The 22,663-nt window shown below is 39.8% G+C and overlaps 1 protein-coding gene across 1 annotated transcript; it reads right to left on the reverse strand.

The window, feature by feature from the left end:
• Positions 1–683: 683 nt before the first annotated feature.
• On the reverse strand, positions 684–22,413 carry LOC124163367 (NADH dehydrogenase [ubiquinone] 1 alpha subcomplex subunit 10, mitochondrial). Its single transcript, XM_046540237.1, has 6 exons — positions 21,776–22,413; positions 19,394–19,480; positions 19,110–19,320; positions 16,954–17,118; positions 15,075–15,189; positions 684–967 (listed from the first exon to the last, which is right to left on the reverse strand). The coding sequence occupies exons 1-6, from the start codon at positions 22,320–22,322 to the stop codon at positions 872–874; spliced, it is 1,221 nt and encodes a 406-aa protein (XP_046396193.1). The 5' UTR covers positions 22,323–22,413; the 3' UTR covers positions 684–871.
• Between the last annotated feature and the right edge of the window lie 250 nt (positions 22,414–22,663).

Here is a 22,663-nt window from a genome sequence, read left to right on the forward strand (position 1 = left end):
ACATCTACATACTACCCAGTAGGGTGCCTCGTTTTGCCACTTTTTTTTAGAAGCGAATCGTAATACCCGGCAAAAGTTGTGTACCCGGGTGGGTATTACAGATGTGATTTTTTTTCAAAATCAGTTTATATCTTCTGTTCGCCATTTTGTCTTGAAATTTCAAAATTTTTAACGAAAAACGTTAAATATTTAAATAATTTTAATTTGGTTGTAGCAAGCACTCATTTTTTTCCAGTGGGGTACAACATTGGTTTTTCCTTGATATTTTAGACTAAATACGTCAGCTCTATTGCTTTTAATTATCGAGAAAATGACCTTTTTATCATACACCGAAAGCAGTTTTGTGGGGTAGGCAACCCGCAACACGCAGTCTCCTTTTACGCTATGCATGCGATAAATGACGCAAAATAGAGATTTTTTTTGGTCTAAAACGTGGAAATCATGTCTGAAGTTGTCAAGGGCAGTCACTAGGATGGGAGTATGCTCTTTTATGCCATCGCCGACTGTATTGACCATATTTTCGAGATAATAATAGTCTTTTGAGAATATTTCAGAAAAATTATGGCAATTATAAAATTGGACTAACAGCTCCATCACAACAAGATGTTTCCTGTTTACTGGTCACTTGCCAAGCCACTACAGTTCCATGAGATGCAATTATCAACTGAAATGAACATTACAAATAACACTCTAATAAGATTTATTCCATACACTTCAACAAAATCACTCACAAATAATAATCATCCTTGAAATAAAATAATTTAACAGTGGCCACATTAACATAACTTCTAACACCCAGACTTCTAATCTCAGGGCTTTCTTACAGTCACTATGGCAATGAGTGTAAATGCAGAGACAGCACTCTGAGCTCTTAGAAGTAAACATTTCGGTAGTCCATGTGTGTCTTGAACAGGACTTTGTCACCAGCATCTGCATTATAGCCTGGCCTGTACTTCAGCCCTGGAGTCTGAAATAAAAAGGAATTTTAAGTGCACATGCAAACACTTCTCAACCGTATTCTCCTGCCAATGAACTGTCGAGGCACTTATAGAGGATGTATCACTGTAATAGGCAGTTTTGCCAACATGAAATCTTAAGCTGGTGTCCCACGGTCAAATTTGCATCAAAATATATATCAGTATCAAATTTTGATACAACTGACGTGCACAGTCTCCCACGGTCAAAATTTCATCCAACTAGCTTTTGGTCCTATCGTTTGGAACAAACTCTGTTTTTTTCCAAATGGATAAATTTTCATCCAATTGGATGAATCCAGCCAATAACAGGGCCTTTGTTCGCCAGCGCAAGCGCTGACACATGTCAAACTTATTTAAAGGGATGGGTCGAATAGTAGATTTCTCAAATTCGAATATCAAATCATTGCTCGAATATTCGAATACCTCGAATACTAAACTATGAATGTGGGAATGTTTGACTAGGTCGCCTATGCAGCAGGAAACCCAAGATTTTGGCGAGTAATTGTGATTGCCTTTAAAGGATGCAAACAGGAATTTAGCTGATTAATGGAAAATTTTAATTATATGTAACCAATAGGTTAGTTTCCTTCATTAAAGAAAACGAAAGGCATTGATTGTGATTCGTTACCTACCATTGGTGTATTCATAATACATATACCAATTATTTGGTTCTAGAAATACCGGTTTAGACCAATGGCAATGGTCAATTTTATCCTCATTTTAAAAAGGCCAGATTGGCACCCATGTGATGCCACTCCACTTGACATCACAGGGACCTAGTTTCTACACGAGAGGATAGGAGTTTTACATCGTCTGAGGTTACTAATGCATGCATGAGGCACAGAGCTCAGGGAAACATGTCTTAGTAATCACTTATTAAAACTGGCTAAGGTCGGAAAGTTTTCTTTGTTTGATGAGGTAAGGTTTGGTAAGGTATCAGCGCTCTGAGCCTCGCCCAAGGTCACCTCACAAGGCGGGAGGGGGAACCAGAAATGCGTCACACGGACTTTTCCCATCATTCCCACTAACGTGTCGCATTTTCGCGCGCTTGAAAATTTTCACTTAAATACATACTCCAGGAGTATTAATATTTCGATTTAGGCATTAAAAAATAATAGGAAAGCACCCTATTTGAGCATTACGCCAAAATGCTAAGCCCCCGTCGTATTTCTTCGTCTTTCCGGCATTTATTTTCCTGAGTAAAATGCTTAAATAAAGTCATAAATATGTTGTGTTTGGTCTTATTCTTTCTTAAATTACGCGCATATTACTAATATTTCAATCCAATAAAAGTGTAATAATAATTGCCGAAAGTCATTGTTAGACACCTTTCGGGCTAGTAGATGACTCATGTAGCAGTTGACCTCCAGAAAGGGGGAAATTCAAAGCAGGTTGGTAGAAAAAGTTCAGCGGGTGAGAAAAGGGGGTGGGTGCGAGACACGTTTTTATTTTTCTCGCGTAACTTGATACTTTTTTCGAAGCTAAGGTCTTCGTAATACGATCCCTGCGCGAGGTCGGATCTTTTGTCTGATATCGAAGAAGAGGAAATCGTCAGAGTGGGTGAGGCGAATGCTGAAGGGAGGGAGATAGCAGATCGTGGGAAATGCCGCAATGTCACTATCCCACGGCACTGAGTTCCTCCCTGTGGTAGTTTCATCTCCTGGGGAAGATTCAAAATAAGTGCCTGTCGTTATTAGCCACAAAGGACACATGGTAAACACCTCGTCTTATTTTTATCAAAAGATGAATGCGGGAAAATAGTCAGTGGGGGAGAAAGAGTGAAGGGTGAAACGCGATTCTATTATTTTCCGGTGACTTTATATATTTTTTCGAGGCTAAAGTCTTCGTAGTACGATCCCTGCACTAGCTGGGACCTTTTGTTTGATTTCGGAGAAGAGGAAATCGTCAGATTGGGTGGGGTGAATGCTGAATGGAGGGAGTAGCGGATCGCGGGAAATGCGCCTATGTTGCTATCCCACGGCACTGAGTTACTCCTGACGGGGGACACCTGGGATTCTCGGATTTTTTCACCCTATCAATTTGGTTCCCCATGTCGAACTCTTTTCACCGCTCTAAACCGCGAATTTGATATAATTCATCAGCTTGCCTAAAACGGCGCTGCATGCACTAAACGACTAGAGTTCTCATTTTTCTGAGTCAACTACCAATGACGTGCGAGCGAAAGCGTATGACGCGAAATTCAAAGTATTCGAGGTATTCGAGACGGTACCTTTGGCATAACTATTCGAGATCTCGAATATCGAATACTTTCTGGTATTCGAGTATTCGCGGATACTATTCGCACATCTCTACTTATTTATCGTCTGCATGAGCATTATAATTAATACATATAAATATTATGGATACAAAAATAACTTTGTTGTATTCCTCACAGTATGCATTAAAAACCCAACCGGATTCGACCTTTTCAGGTCATTATCATATTCTTTCACCTCTTGGTAATGACCTGAAAAGGTCGAAACCGGTTGAGTTTTTTTCATAAATACTGTATAGAATACTAAAAGGTTTAGTTTTGAATCTAATGTCACCATGCCACAAAGTAAACTCACAAAACATTATTTCAAAAATATATCTACGTTCATGATTGTCTATTTCATCGCCTGGTGTGACCCTAAAAGTAAAAATTAGCAAAAATTGGTCTCAAGAGGTGATAGAAACTCTCAACTAGGAAATCCGTAATAATGAGTTCATGTGAAATAAGAGGAAGCGATCTATTAGAATCGCAATACAAGGAGGGGTGTATTGGAAAGAATTAAAGATTTACTTAAGGTATCGAGGCCGAATTCTACAGATTAGCTTTGTGGAGGGCATGCGATTCAGAGCAAGCGAGCAACTGGAGAAATGACTATATACCTGTGCAACACTTCAGCTGCCCATTTCAATCACTATGATTATAGGATAAGGACTATATTTTAGCAACTGCTCGATTAGAAGAAAAAAAATGTGAATTCAATGCACGTTTACAGCACCATTCATAACATCATCTCAACAACAATGCCCAGCATGTATTAATAAAATTTTCCTAGTGGGAATTAACTGCCTCACATATATATCCCGGCATTTTATTCTGCCCTCAACCCTGCTGATAAGGGGTATGAAAATATCTTCATTCATCGTCAATTAATGTTGATAATTTACGGGAACATCGCAAACCAACTCCTTCTCCAACATAGTTAGCACGCCTATTCCAATGCTTTCACATCCACTTTCTTGGCCAAGGCCAACTCTGTTTTCTTTTTTTCGCCTCTTTAATGTTCAAGAGGCCTGCTCAGACAATTTCGACTGCTAAAAAAGACAAGAATTATCCACTTTACAAGCTTAAAAATTGATTGGTTGCTTTCAGGTTCTCTCCCGCATCTGTTCATCTCAGGCGACGCCATATTTTGCAAACGTTGCAGTTTGCTTCTTCAGGTCCGAAGTGTAGGATGCAGTTGATGATTTCCTTATATACCTTTCCTTCAGCCAGGGTCTGGTTCGTTTTTGTGTGATTTCTTGTTTTCGCTGAAAACACGTTTCCAACAGCTGGGAAGTCTATAGCCATCTTCTCTATAGAAATTTTTCGGTTTATCTTCATTTCGATGGCTTCTCTGATGAGTCTCGGATAATAAAGAAAGAAAAAACCAAATAATTTCAATAGAGAAGATGGCTACACACTGCCCAGCTGTTGGAAACGAGTTTTCAGCGAAAACAAGAAAGCGCACCAAAACGAACCGGCCCCTGGCTGAAGGAAAGGTATATAAGGAAATCACCAACTGCATTTACACTTCGGACATGAAGAAGCAAACTGCAATGTTTGCAAAACATGTCATCGCCTGAGATGAACAGTCGTGGGAGAGAACCTGAAAGCAGCCAATCATCGACACCACTCTGCGGAATCCTTCTTTCCAGCTTACATATTAGTTTACATAAATATCGTCTTTCGTTTTGTGACGGTACGACTAGCACCGTCGTTTTTTTTCAATGATTTCATCGCGGCCAATCCCAGGTGTGAGCCATCGCTCATTTAAATTTAGCGGGCACAGCACTGTTAGAGCGGCGTCCCCATCAAGTACAAGGGTTTTTCGAGTGTCATTTTTTTTGTTATGTCACGTGAACGCCGCTATATAACGGGTGTTCACGAGGAGACGGGAGGACATTTGTGTTTGGAAGTGCGCGGAAGCAGAGAGACCTTCCGAGCCGAGATAAGGCCAGCGCACAAGAGAACGAGAGTCAACGGGAGATAAGGAGTCAGTCGGAGTTCACGACTCAACGTGGGAACCACCCGCTGTGCTTCGAAGCCGCAGGCGGAGAGTAGCCTGTTGGGCTCAACCAGCCGAGACGGTGATTCGACAGAGAACCACACCATTGATGCGGTAAAATACTCCAACCCATCTCCCCGGATAGTGCATTATCCACTCTCCCTGCTCGATCCAACATAATTCCTCAAGAAGAGACCCCGAGTGCTGTTCACTCGAAATTAGTGATTTGTGGAACGATATCACGCAACCCTTTGCCAAGCTTTTTCAACATTCAAAGAGAAAAGTTGTATCACTAATCTCCCGTCCACGAGGTTTGCATATTCAAAGCGATAGTGCTGGACATTTCGCAGAACTGGACGAGGAGCCTGTACATTCTTTGGCATTTGTAAATTCATCATTCATCCATTCATCCTATTATTTCTTGTATTAGAATTAAGTAATTTTGGTGGGGTAGTGTTCTTCGTCTTTTGATTCATTTATTTTTCATTTATGTTTCATCACAAAAGCAAATCATTCATCCCTCATTAGAACTAGGAAAGGGTATTTCTCTGATTTTTGTTTTTTTTGTACGGTCAATTTTTGCAAATAAATGTGTAAACCCGATCATTTTGTAAGAGGTCGTTTCTATCTTGTGCTGTGCTCTGCACTGAGGTCAATCCATCCCCAGTATTTAGATACCTTTATCGCGAACGCGCGCCGCAGAACTTCCACGATATTATTGTATAGACCCGTGATCTATCACAATTGGCGCACCAACGTGCGGGGCCGCTCGAATAGTTCGTACTGGCATGGAAAATTCCTTTCAGTTGAAAGTGACCTTCAGTCAGCACCACTTTTTTGAGATTGAATTTAATGACCAATGGTCGCAATTGACGTCCACGAACGCGCGGTCATATTTCGTATGAATACGCGATTCATTTTGTCAAAAGGGTTACGTCAAATCAAAATTTTCAGATTCCGTATCATTGGGTTTTGCAAGTTAAATTTAAATAATGGCAGACAAGGAGGATCAGATGGCAGCGTTTAGACAGTATCGGGAGAAAAAGGATGACGAGGTCGATACGGACGACCAGAGCGTTCATTCAGATACCGATGGGTTGGCGCTCGGACTAGCGGGTATGGTGTTAGAGACCCCCGAAAGGAAGGAGGTTGGATCTTTATCCGTGCAACCCGGCGAACCCGGTAGTCTCAATGTCAGTCAAACGGAGTCCCGTGAAGACCCGCTTAATACCCTCCTTTCCTTAATGCATTCAATGCGTCAGGAGATGAAAAAAGGTATTGATAAATGTAATGAGAGTCATGAAATCACGCGTCAAGAGATGAAAAAGGGTATTGATAAATGTAATGATACCATGCGACAGGAGATACGTGAGAGTAAGGAAAGTAATGAAGCCATGTTTCTGGAAATCAAAGCTGAGATGAATAGGTGGAACGAAGGTTTTTCGCAGGAGATTTCCCAAGTAAAAAGGAAAATTAATGAGGTAGAAACTCGGTGTGCAGACGGTGTAAAAACGATAGGAAGGGCCGTTCGCGAAGAATGTAGAGGAATGGTAAGTGCGGAGATTGGCGATGTAAAGGTTCGCACCAGTGCGTTGGAACAGGCTTACGATGCAGTGATCGCGACGCAGAAGGAAGTGAAAGTACACTGCGACGTTAGAATCAACTCCCTTGAGTCTGAAGTGACCGCTTTAAAAGATAAGGGCACGACCACACAATCAGCGGCCGTATCAACCCACTCTCTCACAAAACCCACCTTTTCTGCCCTTAGCAACGAGCACCCTATTGCCTTCCTAAAGGAAGTTAATAATTATTTTTCCATAGTCTCTGTGCCAGAGGCGTTGCAACCACAAGTGTTTTTTCAAATGTTGAGCGGTGATGCCAAGATATGGAGTAACTCGCTATGGCCAGTTCCGTCAACACTTGCGGAATTTAAGGAAAAATTTTTGGCTAACTTTTGGGATACTGACACCCAGTATAATTTCCGCATGCAAATCATTACAGACAGGTATGTGCGGGGAAAGTCGAACACGATGAAACAGTTTGCGATTGAAAAAGTGGCGCAAGCGCGATTGTGTTCCCCACCGATGAGTGAAGAAGAAATTATTCAGGTCCTAATTAGACAGTTTTCCATTCAGATTCAGAATATGTTAAAGTCAATTGATCATTTAACGGTTGAACGACTGATTGTATTACTAGGATTGTATGACCAGTCTTATCAGACAGGCACGCTGGCTACTCAAAATTCGTTCCATCCAGGTGCATTGCAAGGTTCCGAAAATACGAGGCCGCGAGCAGCTGATAAGGGTTATCGTATAAATTCCGTCACGTTTGAGCGAGGACGCAAGGTTGGGAAGGAGCGACACAAGGAGAAATCCCCCAGTCCGCCTCCTCCCAGCGCACCTCGAGTAGAAGGTCAAGACTTCGCGTTAAACTCGCGTCGGCTGGTGTGACTCACCTCCAGTCCCCAGCCGAGACAGATGGAGAGAGGGTAGTGGGTAAGATTATATCCACGTGTGAATTGGTAGGTGAAAGTTTTGAGAGCGGTGTGCAAGGCAGCACGTACTATGAAAGGCGGGTATGTCCCGTTGTTGAGTGTTGGGTTAATGGTGTGCAAGGGGAAGCTTTGTTGGATACCGGTAGTGAGATTTCCGCGGTATCAGATAGATTTTTGAAAGAATTAGAAGTAAAAGAAGTGATCCCATCTTTTCCCCTTAATCGATCAAGGATCGTGTGTGCGGATAGCCGCAAGTCCCCACCAATTACCCGGCAGGTTTTGATACAACTCCAAATGCGAGGGATTGAATTTGAAGTAGTGTGTCTTGTGATAAAAAAATCTCATAAAACCTCTAATTCTGGGAATGGATTTTTTAGCAGACAATAAGGTTCTTATTGATTTCGGCGAAAAATTAGTAAAAGTGAGGGGTTCAGGTTCTGCGGTGATAGATTTTCCCATTAAGATTTACAGGGAACATAATATCGCTAAAGTATTGGCCATGGGGAATCAAGTAGATGAGGAGGACATAGAGGAGGCGGTTTGCAGGTCTAGTCAGCTAAGCGGCGACGAAAGAGATGAATTGCGTAAGCTGCTAGCTAAGTACACCACGCTATTTTCTTCTACTCCGACCTTAATAAAAGGTGTCCGCCATCGGATCAAGCTCTCAGACAACCGGCCCTTCGTTCAAAAAGCCTACCCGATTCCTATAGCATATAAACACCTAGTGCAGGAAAAAATCGAGGAAATGCTTACCCAAGGTATCATTAAGAAAGAAAAAACCGCGTATATTAACCCATTGCTGGTGGTTAAAAAAAAAGACGGTGGAATACGTCTGTGTTTAGATGCTAGGCGATTAAACAGTATCACTATTCCTGAGAATGATGTTCCCCCCAGGATAGACGATATTTTGTTGAATTTTTATGGTGCCAAATATTTTTCAAGCATTGATTTTACCGCGTCATACTGGCAAATTGAGCTGCATCCGGAGGATCGGAAGTATACAGGGTTTTTATTCAATTCTTGCAGTTATGTATTTCAACGCGTGGCATTTGGACTTAAGAATAGTGGTGCCGCGTTGATACGGTGTCTTGATGACATTCTAGGCCCCGAACTAAAAAAATGTTTAACTGTTTACGTTGACGACATACTTGTCGCTTCTTCCACCTTTCCTGAGCATCTTACGCAATTAAGTTTGCTTTTTGAGACACTTTTGAAAGCGAACGTGTCAATGAATTTATCTAAATCACAATTTTGTTGTAAGGAAATAAAATTTTTGGGACACATACTGTCCGAAAAAGGCGTCCGGCCAAGTCCGGAGAAAATATCGGCCATTGAAACCGCTCCACCTCCCGTTAATGTAAAACAGCTGAGGGCGTTTCTGGGCCTCTGCAATTTTTATGCGAAGTTTGTGCAAAAATATTCATTTTTGACTTTACCTTTACTGCGATTGCTAAAAAAGGGCACTCCGTGGAAATGGGAGGAGGCGCAAGACAAAGCATTCAAAAACATAAAGCAATGTTTTTTAGATTCCGTCATGCTAGGCTTCCCTGATTTTTCTAAAAAGATTTTTGTTCAGACAGATAGTAGCGACCTAGGACTAGGGGCTGTTATATTCCAAAAGGATGAAGATGGCTGCGAACGGGTTCTTTCGTTTGCGAGTCGGTCTCTGAAAGGCCCCGAGGTTGCGTACTCAACGACCGAGAAGGAAGCCCTTGCGATCGTGTGGACTTTAACGAAGTTTAGAACGATTTTGTTGGGAAGAGAATTTGTTATCTTAACCGATCACAAAGCCCTATCATTTCTTAATAAGTGCCACTTCAATAATTGTAGACTTACGCGATGGGCGCTTTTGATACAGGAATATTCTTTCACTGTTGAATTTTGTCCGGGAGAGAAAAATGTTGTAGCAGATTGGTTAAGCCGGTTTTCTATTAGGCATCCGAAATTGGTAGAGCAGCCATCTGGACATTACCTCGTAGCTGAAATCGACCTTCAGTTGGCACCCTTCCCCAAGGATGAATTCAAGAACCTCGCACAAATGCAATTTGATGATCGCGACTTGCGCCCTATTGTGAATTTTTTTCGAGGGATCGCGTTACCTAACGACGCACGGCGCAATCGCTTTCGAAAATTGGTAGATTCTGCGGCATTTAGAGGTGGGATTTTATTTAAGAAAATTTCTTCTCCCAACAACGCTGTTCGTTACCGAGTGTGGTTGCCCCGTGAGGTCAGAGAGCGTGTTATTACTTTTGCACATCAAAATTATGCTCACTTCGGCGGTACTAAGACTGCTGCCGTGATAAAAACCAGGTATTATTGGCCTAATATGGACCGAGAGATTAGGAAACTTGTTTCTAGATGTGACGTCTGCCAAAAAACCAAGTATCCATCAAAAAATTTCCAAGGCCCAATGGCCAACATTATTCCAAACAAACCCGGCGAACTCCTCGCCGTAGACATTTATGGAGCCTTGCCGAAGTCGAAGGGGGGCTTTCGATATGTTTTTGTGTGTGTGGACGTATTTTCTAAATTCGTCCAAGTTTATCCTCTGATTAAAACAAAGGCTAAGAATTGTTTAATTTGTTTAAGAAAAGAATATTTTCAGTTATGCGGGATACCCAAGGCAATTTTATCGGATCATGGAACCATGTTCACAAGCGAAAGATGGAAGGATGAGTTAGGTGGATTAGGAATAAAAATCATTTACTCATCCATTCGACATCCCCAATCAAACCCGAGCGAGAGAATTATGAAGGAACTGTCTCGCGTCTTCAGGGTTTATTGCGGTGGTGAACATCGGGCTTGGGTAAAGGTTCTGCCTTTTGTGAATAAGTGGTTCAATGAAGTAAGGCATGAGTCAACACAAATGACTCCTATTGAGGCTCATTTCGGTCGAAAACCACCAAATCGTTTTCCCGATGGGTTGACATGTCCGGAGGACGCCGTAGTAGGCAAGGAAACTATCATCCGTTTCGCTGCTGAGAATTTAAGGGGGTCTGCCCGTAGGAGGAGGGAATGTCAAAAAGTGGTGCATTCTAATTTCCAAATCGGAGACTCCGTGCTGTTACGAACTCCGCGGGTGTCCGACACCAGACTTGGATTATTTCACAAGTTCTTTCATTTGTTTACTGGTCCATACAATATTTCAAAGAAGGTTGGTCCTAATGCTTACTTGTTGTCAAGGGAGGATGGATCCGAATTAGGCATTTACAATGCATTTTCCTTGGTTCCTTATAGGGGATAAGGAATCACTAAAGTAAAATTGTTTCTTGATTTTTTTTTTTTTTTCGTGCATGAGCTCGAACTCATTTTTCATTTTTCTTGCATTCATCTTTCACCCAGCAAGAAAAAGGAAAAATTCGTTCGTGCTGGGGGGCGATGTGACGGTACGACTAGCACCGTCGTTTTTTTTCAATGATTTCATCGCGGCCAATCCCAGGTGTGAGCCATCGCTCATTTAAATTTAGCGGGCACAGCACTGTTAGAGCGGCGTCCCCATCAAGTACAAGGGTTTTTCGAGTGTCATTTTTTTTGTTATGTCACGTGAACGCCGCTATATAACGGGTGTTCACGAGGAGACGGGAGGACATTTGTGTTTGGAAGTGCGCGGAAGCAGAGAGACCTTCCGAGCCGAGATAAGGCCAGCGCACAAGAGAACGAGAGTCAACGGGAGATAAGGAGTCAGTCGGAGTTCACGACTCAACGTGGGAACCACCCGCTGTGCTTCGAAGCCGCAGGCGGAGAGTAGCCTGTTGGGCTCAACCAGCCGAGACGGTGATTCGACAGAGAACCACACCATTGATGCGGTAAAATACTCCAACCCATCTCCCCGGATAGTGCATTATCCACTCTCCCTGCTCGATCCAACATAATTCCTCAAGAAGAGACCCCGAGTGCTGTTCACTCGAAATTAGTGATTTGTGGAACGATATCACGCAACCCTTTGCCAAGCTTTTTCAACATTCAAAGAGAAAAGTTGTATCACTAATCTCCCGTCCACGAGGTTTGCATATTCAAAGCGATAGTGCTGGACATTTCGCAGAACTGGACGAGGAGCCTGTACATTCTTTGGCATTTGTAAATTCATCATTCATCCATTCATCCTATTATTTCTTGTATTAGAATTAAGTAATTTTGGTGGGGTAGTGTTCTTCGTCTTTTGATTCATTTATTTTTCATTTATGTTTCATCACAAAAGCAAATCATTCATCCCTCATTAGAACTAGGAAAGGGTATTTCTCTGATTTTTGTTTTTTTTGTACGGTCAATTTTTGCAAATAAATGTGTAAACCCGATCATTTTGTAAGAGGTCGTTTCTATCTTGTGCTGTGCTCTGCACTGAGGTCAATCCATCCCCAGTATTTAGATACCTTTATCGCGAACGCGCGCCGCAGAACTTCCACGATATTATTGTATAGACCCGTGATCTATCACAGTTTGTTTTCCATCTTTTGGTCCAAATGAGATGCACCGTGGGAGACCCCATCCAGCTGCATACAAATTTTTGGACCAAATGCCTTTGCATCAAACTTGTTGGTCCAAATATTATGATGCAAATTTGACCATGGGACACCAGCTTAAGAATTCATATCTATTAAGCAGTAATATTTCACTTTCATTTGCGTCACTCAGGCTAATATGGTTAGGAATGATCAGAAAAATGGCAGGAAAAGGCAATATGTAATAACTATTAATTGGGCTAATCAGTCCAATTTCAGAGAAATTTTCGTAAGCCCTAATAGGCAAGCTCTTCTCTGCAGTCAGCCCACGCCAACTTACCCATCTGGTAAGAACATGCCCATGTATTGTTTTACCATGCTGCTTAACACAAGCAGCACCACCAATCATTACAGACGTTAAATTTTTGCATACCATGTTAAAACAAAAAAATACACAACATTTACTTAATTCTGAAAACTTATCAATTGGCTCTTTTAAAGGGAAATATTTAGCATAGCCAGAGACATTTACAATTAGCAAGAATTTTCCAAAGACTTTTCATAAGAAGTTCAAACCACTCATCACAGAAAAGTTAAATACTGTGGATCAGAGCTTTTATGACCCTGCAATTAACATTTTCTGACCCTACCAGCGGCATTGGTTTGTGGTCAAACATGCTTTGTTTGTATGAATTAGCTATATGGATGATTGTTGCTTGTACGTAAATTGCAAACTTCAAATTAAATTCCTCGTACTATTCTGAGAATTGTCAAATTTTTAACATAGCTCTACCATCAATATTAACGCATTTAATGCAGCAACAATTTCCATGTTGATGTTTATACTGAAATTGAGATACATATAAGTTAATATTTATGGTAGAATTTCGTTTAAAAATTGCCAACGCTGCTCAAAAGACAAAGAATTCAATTCTTAGTTGCCCACAAGATCTTACGCACTGGTACTTCTATTAACACATCAGTTAACATTATCCAGCAGTAATCCAAATGTTTTGGATACATTTGTACGGCTGCGGTCCCTTACCACAAAGAGGGGTAATATAAGAGGAGGGGTCCGGGTGCCTGCTCCCGAATTTTGAATGTGCAGCCTAAGTCCTGCTTTGTTCGGTCCCAAAACTAAGACTTTGCAAACCCCTGTCCATCATAAAAGGGGGAGAGCAAGGTAGCGTATATTTTCGGCTTTTGTTTGCCTGCATAGGAAAATCTCTGACAAAAATTTGCTGCTTTTGTCTCCCGGATCAAGAAACATCCTGCTGCATATACTCGTTGTTCCTAGCGAAAGGGTTAAATGGCAGGCTATTAGACCACAAAGCATCGTACGAAGAGTTGTACTTCTCTTTCTGGGGAATACTCGTACTTTAGAAATGTCCAGTTTTTTTTAAATAGTGCAAGCAAAATGATGGGTAACAGCGTGGGATTATGATTGTGAGTCAATAATTAATGATGGCCATGGAAAAACATATTTTACCTGCTCTTCTGAAATGAATAAGGGAGTATATTTGATTATTATTAAAGGTATCCTGATAATGCTGGATTACATGAAAGATTTTACAAATCACCCGCCCTGCACCCCTCACCACTTGAACTTAAGGGGGTCGTTCCATTAGTCCCTAAAATCTCTCAGTAAGTGCTCTCATAGTATCAAAAATTAACCAGAAAGTAAGCACTCGTGACTAGTCACCTGTTAAATTTCTCAGCTGTATCCTTCCCATAGTTTCATTGTTGTTACCGATTGTGGTGAACAACTTCCATTTGTTTATAAAAATGGATAAAAGGGAGTTTCGCAACTGATCAACCACTCGTTTTTCAAGGAGTTAACATTGAAGGAAATCACAGCTGAGTTGCATAAAGTTCGTGGGATATTTGCTTTTATGTTTGCAACTATTTTCAAATGGGTTTATGAATTTTAACTAGATCTTACATCCAAAAATATGAACATTGTTTCGGATTACCTGTGTAAGTGTCTACCGCTGAAATGATAGACAAAATTAATGACATGGTTGTAAATGATAGACAAATCAAAGTGCCTATAGAAAAGGCCTCAGGTATATCCCCATGTAAAATTGCTTTAATTTTGCATGAAAAATTGGGTGTGAAAATAATCTTGTCAAGATTGCTGCCACTTTCCCTCACAGTGGGGAATAAACGCTATCGTGTGGTCAACTCAAGAGGCTGATTTGGCACTTTTCCTTCGCCATCCTAAGGATTTTCTGCATCGATTAATACCTTTTGATGAATACGAATTCATCACTACACTACAGAGATAAAAAACATAAAAGAGGGGAATTTTGAAGATGAACAGGCTACAAAGCAGGCGAATATAGTGAAACGGGCCTTTCAGGTCATGGTAACGATAAAATACACATTGACAGTGTTTGGTAATAATGTGTTGAAGGCGTAATCTAGAAGGTTATTTTCAACTTTCAGGCAACTTTCAGAATACTCTTTCAGGCGTAAATTTGGATTTTCGTTTCTTCCTTATATGTGCATTGCGACACAGATATGTCTCGGTATTATTGAGTACAAGCCAGACTACTCAGACCATTTAACAGAGAGTGCTATCATGGTGAGAATCGCTTGACTGAGAACTTATGCTTTGCCTTGTGTTCTAGCACCGGGAGTGGGGGAAGTTGCGAAGAATTTAGGAATAGTAACGAATAACTCTGTAACACATTTGCGGATGGTGAGAGTAAGTCAAACTGGCCCTTTCAAGGCACAGGCAATACCCGAAGTTCAAGCTCAGCAGAAAACGCAGTTACTCGCACTGGCCGAATGGACTGACTTTTAAAATAGACCATACATAACCTTCATTATGCTTTGCAAGATAACATTAATCAAGGCAGGCACACATGCACAATTGAGACAAACCACTGTGAGCACTCACCTTATTTTTTAGGTCTTCCAGGGCTTTTAAGTCCTCAGCTTCAACAAGCAGCTCAGGCACATCAAACACGGGCACATTGAAGTATGTCATAAGGAAGCTCTTATTATTTGTGTACCTGTGGGGAGGGAGAAATATGCATGATTGAAGAGACATTCCACACACATGTACCTCCACAGTTGTACTGACATCCTCTCAGCCAAAAGGTTTTCAAATATTCCACAGAAAAAATATTCTTAGGAAATAGCTGATAAGACTTTTTGCACCATAATGACCTAGCCCTTTCGTTTATGATGGTACAATACAAATAAGCTCGGTTTAACCTTCGTTAACCTCAAGTTAATCTCCGGAAAATCACTAATTATATTAGGTTCTCGTTATATCTGAATGATGAAACCCCTCCATTCGCATATTATCCTGTAATAGCCGCATGTATTGGTGTTTTTTCACAGAAGAATAATATCTGCACTTGCATATCTGTGCATAATTTAGCAAATTAAATACTGCAAAACAATACTTGGTGCTTGTTTCCAAAACGATATTCTGAAACAAAAAACAATGCCCTTGTGAAGGAAAGTAGAGGGTTTTGATTGGCAATATCATAGATGATTTTAAGCTAAACTCCTGTATATCAAACAGTGACATTATAACTAAAATTTTAACAGGAAATTAAACTTTTAATGTTGTGGCAGTTACACCAATGAGGAGGTTTGGGGTCTGAGTCATGGTTTAGTCAGGTTGTCGATACTAAGGTGACACTCGGACTATTTATAATATAGACGTGGCACATATTACATTCTAACTTGCAGTTGACGAACAATACTGCTAGAAAACATTATTTGGTGCAGGATCTCTGCATAGCTTTAACGCAGCAACAATCATCCCAATTTGGTGCTGACCAGCCTGGTGAGCAATATTTACTCCCTACACCAGTTTTTGGAGTTATTATTTCCGCTATCACCAGTAAATTGGAAGACCCCATATTTTCAGGTTAAATAAATATGCACCGCTCTAAAGAGATATGCCTCGAAATATCAATCTATCACGCAGCGTGACAGGAACTTCTTGGCATCACCATATCCATATTTTTTTACACACTTGTGATGGGCCTTCTGACGATATACCGCCAATTACTTGCTACATCGTAATTCTCACTATGTGCTGCACTCACTAAAATGAACTTCCATTGCAGCTTGATTGATACCTTGGTGGCATCAATACAGGCTATCTCTATGATGGAGTATTGACATTTGCATTGTCAATTGCCACAGAAAATTCACATTGGTAAATTTATTTCTAATTCAAATCTTAGCAATGAAAAATTTAGAGATAGGAGAGTTCCTGTGGCTGGTTCTACCTACGAGCTACCAGTTCTTGGCCAACAGCTAGTATGATTGCATTAAAGGGGGACCTCCACATACCTAATCAAATTGACTGTCCGTAAGATAAGCCATAACTTATTTGATCATAGACCCAAAATTATCAAATTTTTTGTAGGCATTTCAGTTTTAGATAGAATTTCCAGATAAATACAAACATTGACAATGTTCTAAAAATTTTTTTACTGGTGTACTATGTGCTTTGACTTTCACAACATTAACACATACACTAGCACAATTTATGGAAAGTTGACATCTGTTTCATTTACATTATGATGTCTTTCAACTATATTTCAACTGCAAACAGTAACTTTAAATCAAAATAAACTTTTACTACTGTCCAGATAAGACAAATCAGTAAATTTTGCTTATTGAATTCTCCGGAGGCATTATTTTTTTAAAAGGTTTCCAAATGAGGTTGCCATTAATTTTTCTACGAGGTGGTTCATTATACGGGGGTTTATCCATTTGCACTTGAATTAAAATGAGAAGAAAATAATTACAGGGCACGGCGATCGGCCCAGTCCCACTCCTTGACAATGCGCCAATCCTTCATCTTCTTGTCGTACTTATCAAATCTCTCAAAGTCGATTCGTTCAATGTCCTCCACAACCACTTCCACATCTCCCCCTCGGCTCCAGTCATACACCAGCAACTCAGCATGCTCACTACGTAGGACAAAGAAGAACCATGAGTCACCAACTAACCTATCAACTCCGCTCCTCACATCAAATCAAGAGGTCAAATACAGAACAGTAGCAAGAAATGAAAGTGACAGGATATGGCAGATAAAGCATTGAAAAAAGAATTGACTATGCCAAGTAGCATAGTACGCAAGTAAGAGCACCACAAAAAGTGATGAGATCAATAGAAAAGGTTGACGAACTTTTAGTCTTTTAGAATGGAATAATGCAAAATGGGGTAAATACAACCATTAATAAACTGAAAGCACAGAGAAATCATGTCTCAACTGCTTTAATTTTAGTTTAGGTCACAATTTAAGATACACACTATAAATAGGCCAGACTTCAGCATCTCATACATCGTAAATTAAACCGTAACACTGCCATCATATACTTTTCCCAACCTTTCTTCAAGACTATTCTAGGTTCTGCTCATTCTTCAAGGCTCATTTGAAATTGATGAGGAAGCAGATTGCAGCCAGCCACACTCTACCAGCAAACCAAACCATACAGAAATTACCATATACTGATGAGAGTAAATGCAAGTGGTGTGAATGTCGATTACCCTGCTTGTTAGAGCTATCACGCAATATTTCAGTCCAATCTACTTAATGGCTATGCAATAGAGAGACGTTAAATGAATAGCTATTATGCCAATTAAGTCAAAACTAGGAAGAGTTAGTTCAGAAAGTATTAGCATCGCAGAGAAAATCTAAGGATGGCATTACACTGAAGAGTAAATTATCCATTGTGATGGAGAAGGAAGCCAGAACTAACAAGTAAATAAGGCAGAAAATTCATTCATGATCATTGTGGCACCAATCCCCTAATCGCCAGCGCAGGGATTTATCATCATCTATGGAGGCAAGTTTGCAAGTGTAGAAAATTCTAAGAAATAGTAATGAGATGAGTTGAAAAAGACACAGAAGGCATAAAATATTTGATGTTCAAGCTCAGTGCTTAGGTCCATTGAGCACACCTGTAATCAGTGAATAATCCACGTGACAGACCAAAAAATGGCAAATACAGCGAGTTTAAAGAATTTGCAGTTAATTAGGATTGGTTAGAATATTTCACAAAGAAATACATTCTTCATTGACAACCAAATGAGTAGCCTGAGAATTTTCAGAAGTTTACCGAAGGGATTGGTCATAGAAGACAACGAGTCCTAAATACTAATAAAACAGCACACTTTCCCTAGCAGATTTTAATTTCCAAGTCAAAAAGACTCTTCTGGGGTTAAAAATTGCAAAAGACAGCAGGCGATAAACCCTGTCATCGGCAAATATACCACAAAGTAAAAGATGAATCAGAACAATATGAGTAGTATAGCACAGAACTAGATGCTACTGAGGATGAAGAAGGCAGATTGATTCATCAACAAAAAGCACACAAAAAAATACAACAGACAATTATCTGGTGAAAGACTTGGTAGTGGAGCAGAGGTATTCCATGTCGGGAATTTCTATCTCAGTCGCCTGTTGTCACAGAAATTTTTGCCTCGAGATGCAGGGGGGATTTGATGCAAGACTTTTTAATGCCTTGGTACACAAAAAAATCTCAGCAACAATAAAACTATAATAATCAAGAGATAAAAGATGCAGATGCTCAGCAATTAACAATAAGAAGACTTCAGAAGTTTTATGACTCTTAACTTCTAATTTTCCAGAATGGTGAATGATGAAATATGATAAAAAACAGTACCTTTCTTGTTCTGCAGGGAGATAGATCAGTAATAAGCAGAATAGAAAATGTATTACAAACAGCTAATAGGACATAAGAGGACGTACGCATGGATGGGAAAATGGGGTGCACATTACTCACCGATTCTCACCAGGCAGCGTTAGGCTTCAGGAACAAATAGCATACCCACTAAAGTATTAGAGGTATAATCTATGGCTTAAAAATAGGCGCTATAGTAGCACTTCCATCAAATTCAATTACATACCACTACTTTATTTAAAAAACAAACAAACCTAATTTCTTTGAGGAAGTTGGTTTTGTACACTGACTCCATTTTTCGGAGATATTCGTCCGAGAGTGCTTTGGACTGAACTTCGTGAGAATGGTTCCTTTTCTTAATGTTCTCCTTAACAGCATTCACTGGAACATCCAGGTATATCACCAGATGGGGCTTCATTAGTTCTTGAATGGTGTTCTGTTTCACTTCATAATACGCACGGCGTGCTGCAAATGGAGGTTGGCAATTAAAATCACCAAAATAACACCACAGCCAACTGCATCCTTGTCAATCACTCACCTCGTGCACTGATAAAGCCACTACTAAACATGGCCTCGGCAAAAACATAATCACTATAGGGACTTCTTTCAATTACAACACCTTGACCTAGAAAATTGAAATAAAAGACTTAATACAACCAACATACCTAGCATAGTTGTGCATTTTTCAAATTACTACATCACAATAAAACTAAATTTAATGGAAATAGCTTTCATAAGTATGCATCAGTGTTTTGTGGAAAATACCGAACAAGATTCCCTTTCACTCAAATATATGAACCTCCTGAATGTGCAAATTAGCTATGAGATGTGTTTTTTGTAGGAAAACTATGACGTAGTGGTAAAATCCCGTTATTCCTGGCTCAACAAATTTCAATTTTAAGTGCTTATAATTCAATGCTAATCACTTATATATCGCTCAGAGGTTTAAGTTGAACAAGCATAACTTCTGACAGTTTCATAGTGGATGCAATTAATCACTTCAGAGAGAGACATCTGACATCACATAATTGACTGACCTGTATCCACACATCCAGTATTTCAGAACTTAAAAGGAGATGAAAAATTTTAGGGCACAGCATATATTATCCGCATAACTTGCTCTATCGTTTCATTCTAGTCCCCACGGCTTGAATATTGTTTAGATCTGATGAGAGGTCAGTGTGTTCACTTATTTAGCTAAACACTCACGACCGACAGAAAAAGCATATTTCGCTTTTAATATGGGAACAAAGGTCATTTGCTAATATACGAACAAAGGTCATTTGCTTTTATAATGAATATAAGAGCTTGAAGAATACCTTTTTGCTTACTCAGGAAGTTATACAACCACTTTACTTCTATACTATTAATACTATTTCTTCCTTGATATGATTTATGAACGTGATTACCATTGTATTTACGCATGCACTCTGTATCTATCACAGTCCAACCACAAGAAATGGGACTAATAGGATAACTAGTATACATCAATTTGACACAGGCAAGGTGGAAGAAAAATAATCTTATTCATCACAGAAATCAGCACTGTTTTCTTATTTGCTCATAAATCTGATATAATGGAGCCAGTAGGTAAAATATTGAGGCAAGGAATTGATTCGATACATTTTTCCTCCATTTACTTACGAAATGTCAATGCTGTGGCCGGGAGCAACTTCGGGAGGGAGGCAGCAGGTTGATTTTGAGAGGGGACAATTATGAACGTGTATTCCAAAAATTTTGGGGGTTCGAATCCCAACATCCCTCCTTAATATGGCCTTGCTAAACATATTAATCGTGCTCACATGAAAATGTATAAAAAGTCATTACGACTTCACTAAATTGTGAAAATTGAAGAAAATTTCCAATTGCAAAATGTATCATAGTAATAGATAGCTTCTCCTCTATTTGTGTTACATTTAGAATACACCAGCAATGCTTTTTATTGCAAGGTAAAGAGGCTAGTGAGCTCTGCACCATGAAAAAATTCTAGCTTGCAGCTGTTTTCAAGAAATTTTTTCAAAAAATATGAATTATCATTATTTTGCATGAAAATAATGACTTCTGGATCATCTGGCTCACCTTCCCATCAAGTTGCTGGTTTCACATAGCTGACATCAAATTATCCTCAGTTGACTCCTAGTATAGTTTTTAAGATGTTTATTCTAATTTATTGCCCTTCCCTTCTAGCAGTAAAAATCCCTTTTGTTCATTATACCCCTCCCCCCCCTTTCTTTATTTTTCAAAAGATCGTATTGATTTCCAATTTTGATGCCTTAACATAGTATTAAGTATCTAATAGGAAGGCAAAAAGACCGCAAAATAAATAACACCATTAATATTACAAAATAAGCAGCAATAAGATTAATAAGAATAAACCTCCCCAAATATAAGCAACAGAAAAATTAAAGGGCTTTAGATACACAACGGTTTCTAAGGGCATGATAGAAATCAGTACGGCCTAGTTGCTTATATTCAGGGGTTTGGAGAAAGTCTGAGCACAAAAAACAGGGAATGACATACTCATACCTAACTAAAATGTCTATAGTGATCATCAGAGACAAGTAAATTTACATGCTCCAAAGAGACATTTTATTAGTACATACATTCTCCTCATACTCTTCTAATCACAAAACTTCTGATCTTGAGAGTTGAAAACAGTTCATGATGGGCAAATTTAAAAATTTATCAAACCATGTCAAAAAGATAAGGTTCAAAAGGAAACTGATCATAACAAAGACAGGAGACTAAGTATCAAGACATCACAGGCTCAACAATGACGAAAGACATTAGAACAAACTACCGGCTTATTGGAACAAGTTTCTTAATTCAAATAGCAAAAAATGTACCCTTTTTAAGCTTCATCTCTACTCTAAAATATGCTTTTAACTTTACGAAGGTGCCAAGAATTTTTAGAACTTACCTGTGTTAAGAACGTGAGCCAGAGCATCAACATACCGAAAATACCGTAGCTGATACTTTTGTATCTGAAAACTTGCAGCCTTACGATTGCTTGGTTCAAGGCAAAAGTTTTTCTCGTCGTAAGTGCGGACGCCTTCTGGTAATTGGGGATCCAACGTCCTAAGATCAAAATTATATGGAGTAATGTAAAGATCATCCAAAGTGGCTTCCGGAATATGGTAAAAATCGAGGTCCTCAGCAAGCTTCTTAGCAAAATCTGTCTTTCCAGCTGCTATGGGACCCTCCACTGAGATGATCTTTGAATTTTCATTGAGGCGTCTAGTAGTTCTGTCGAAAATTGCATTGAACACAAGGTAACGTTTTTCCTTATAAGGATATGGTGCAGGAATTTTCAGGTCCTGATCACGAAGGGCCTTTCCGCTAATGAAGGCGCATTGCTTGAAAAATAAATTCTTTTGGCTAATCCTAGAGGCTGATTTCGACACGCACGTAACAGATGGAAAATTCAAGAACCTCGCCGACGAAGACCGCACTATTACCAAAGCCATAATGATAAAATTTAAAAACAACCAAACGAAGTGCTAACGCATATCCACTTCTTAACGGCAACGGGACTAAACGAGACGAATACAACAGACGGCAATCGTAACTCCCCTACCGTTCGATTACTTAATGATTAGATACGTTACTCGGACGAAACATCAACACATTCATGAGGAGCTTGGTTTAAACCTCTAAATCTTACACGTCACGTTTGCTGTTTACATGTCAATCTTGGGAAGTAGGTTGATCAGCGCATGCGCATCGCGCGCTTTCGGGACTATTCAATGGGATCCTCAGGACGTATTTCATTACCATTGTCTCAGGATATGGTTGCATCTATTAACTT

The sequence above is a fragment of the Ischnura elegans genome, chromosome 8 (assembly GCF_921293095.1).
Source record: "Ischnura elegans chromosome 8, ioIscEleg1.1, whole genome shotgun sequence".
Classification (NCBI taxonomy): Eukaryota; Metazoa; Arthropoda; class Insecta; order Odonata; family Coenagrionidae; genus Ischnura; species Ischnura elegans.

Bases quoted from the DNA above. Each gene is read 5' to 3' on its own strand.
- LOC124163367 (XM_046540237.1), bottom strand. From the start codon at position 22,322: ATGGCTTTGGTAATAGTGCGGTCTTCGTCGGCGAGGTTCTTGAATTTT. The intron at 19,321-19,393 runs GTGAGTGATTGA...CTCCATTTGCAG, and splicing joins TGGCTTTATCAGTGCACGAG to CACGCCGTGCGTATTATGAA. The intron at 17,119-19,109 runs GTTTGTTTGTTT...TGTCCTACGTAG, and splicing joins AACTTCCTCAAAGAAATTAG to TGAGCATGCTGAGTTGCTGG.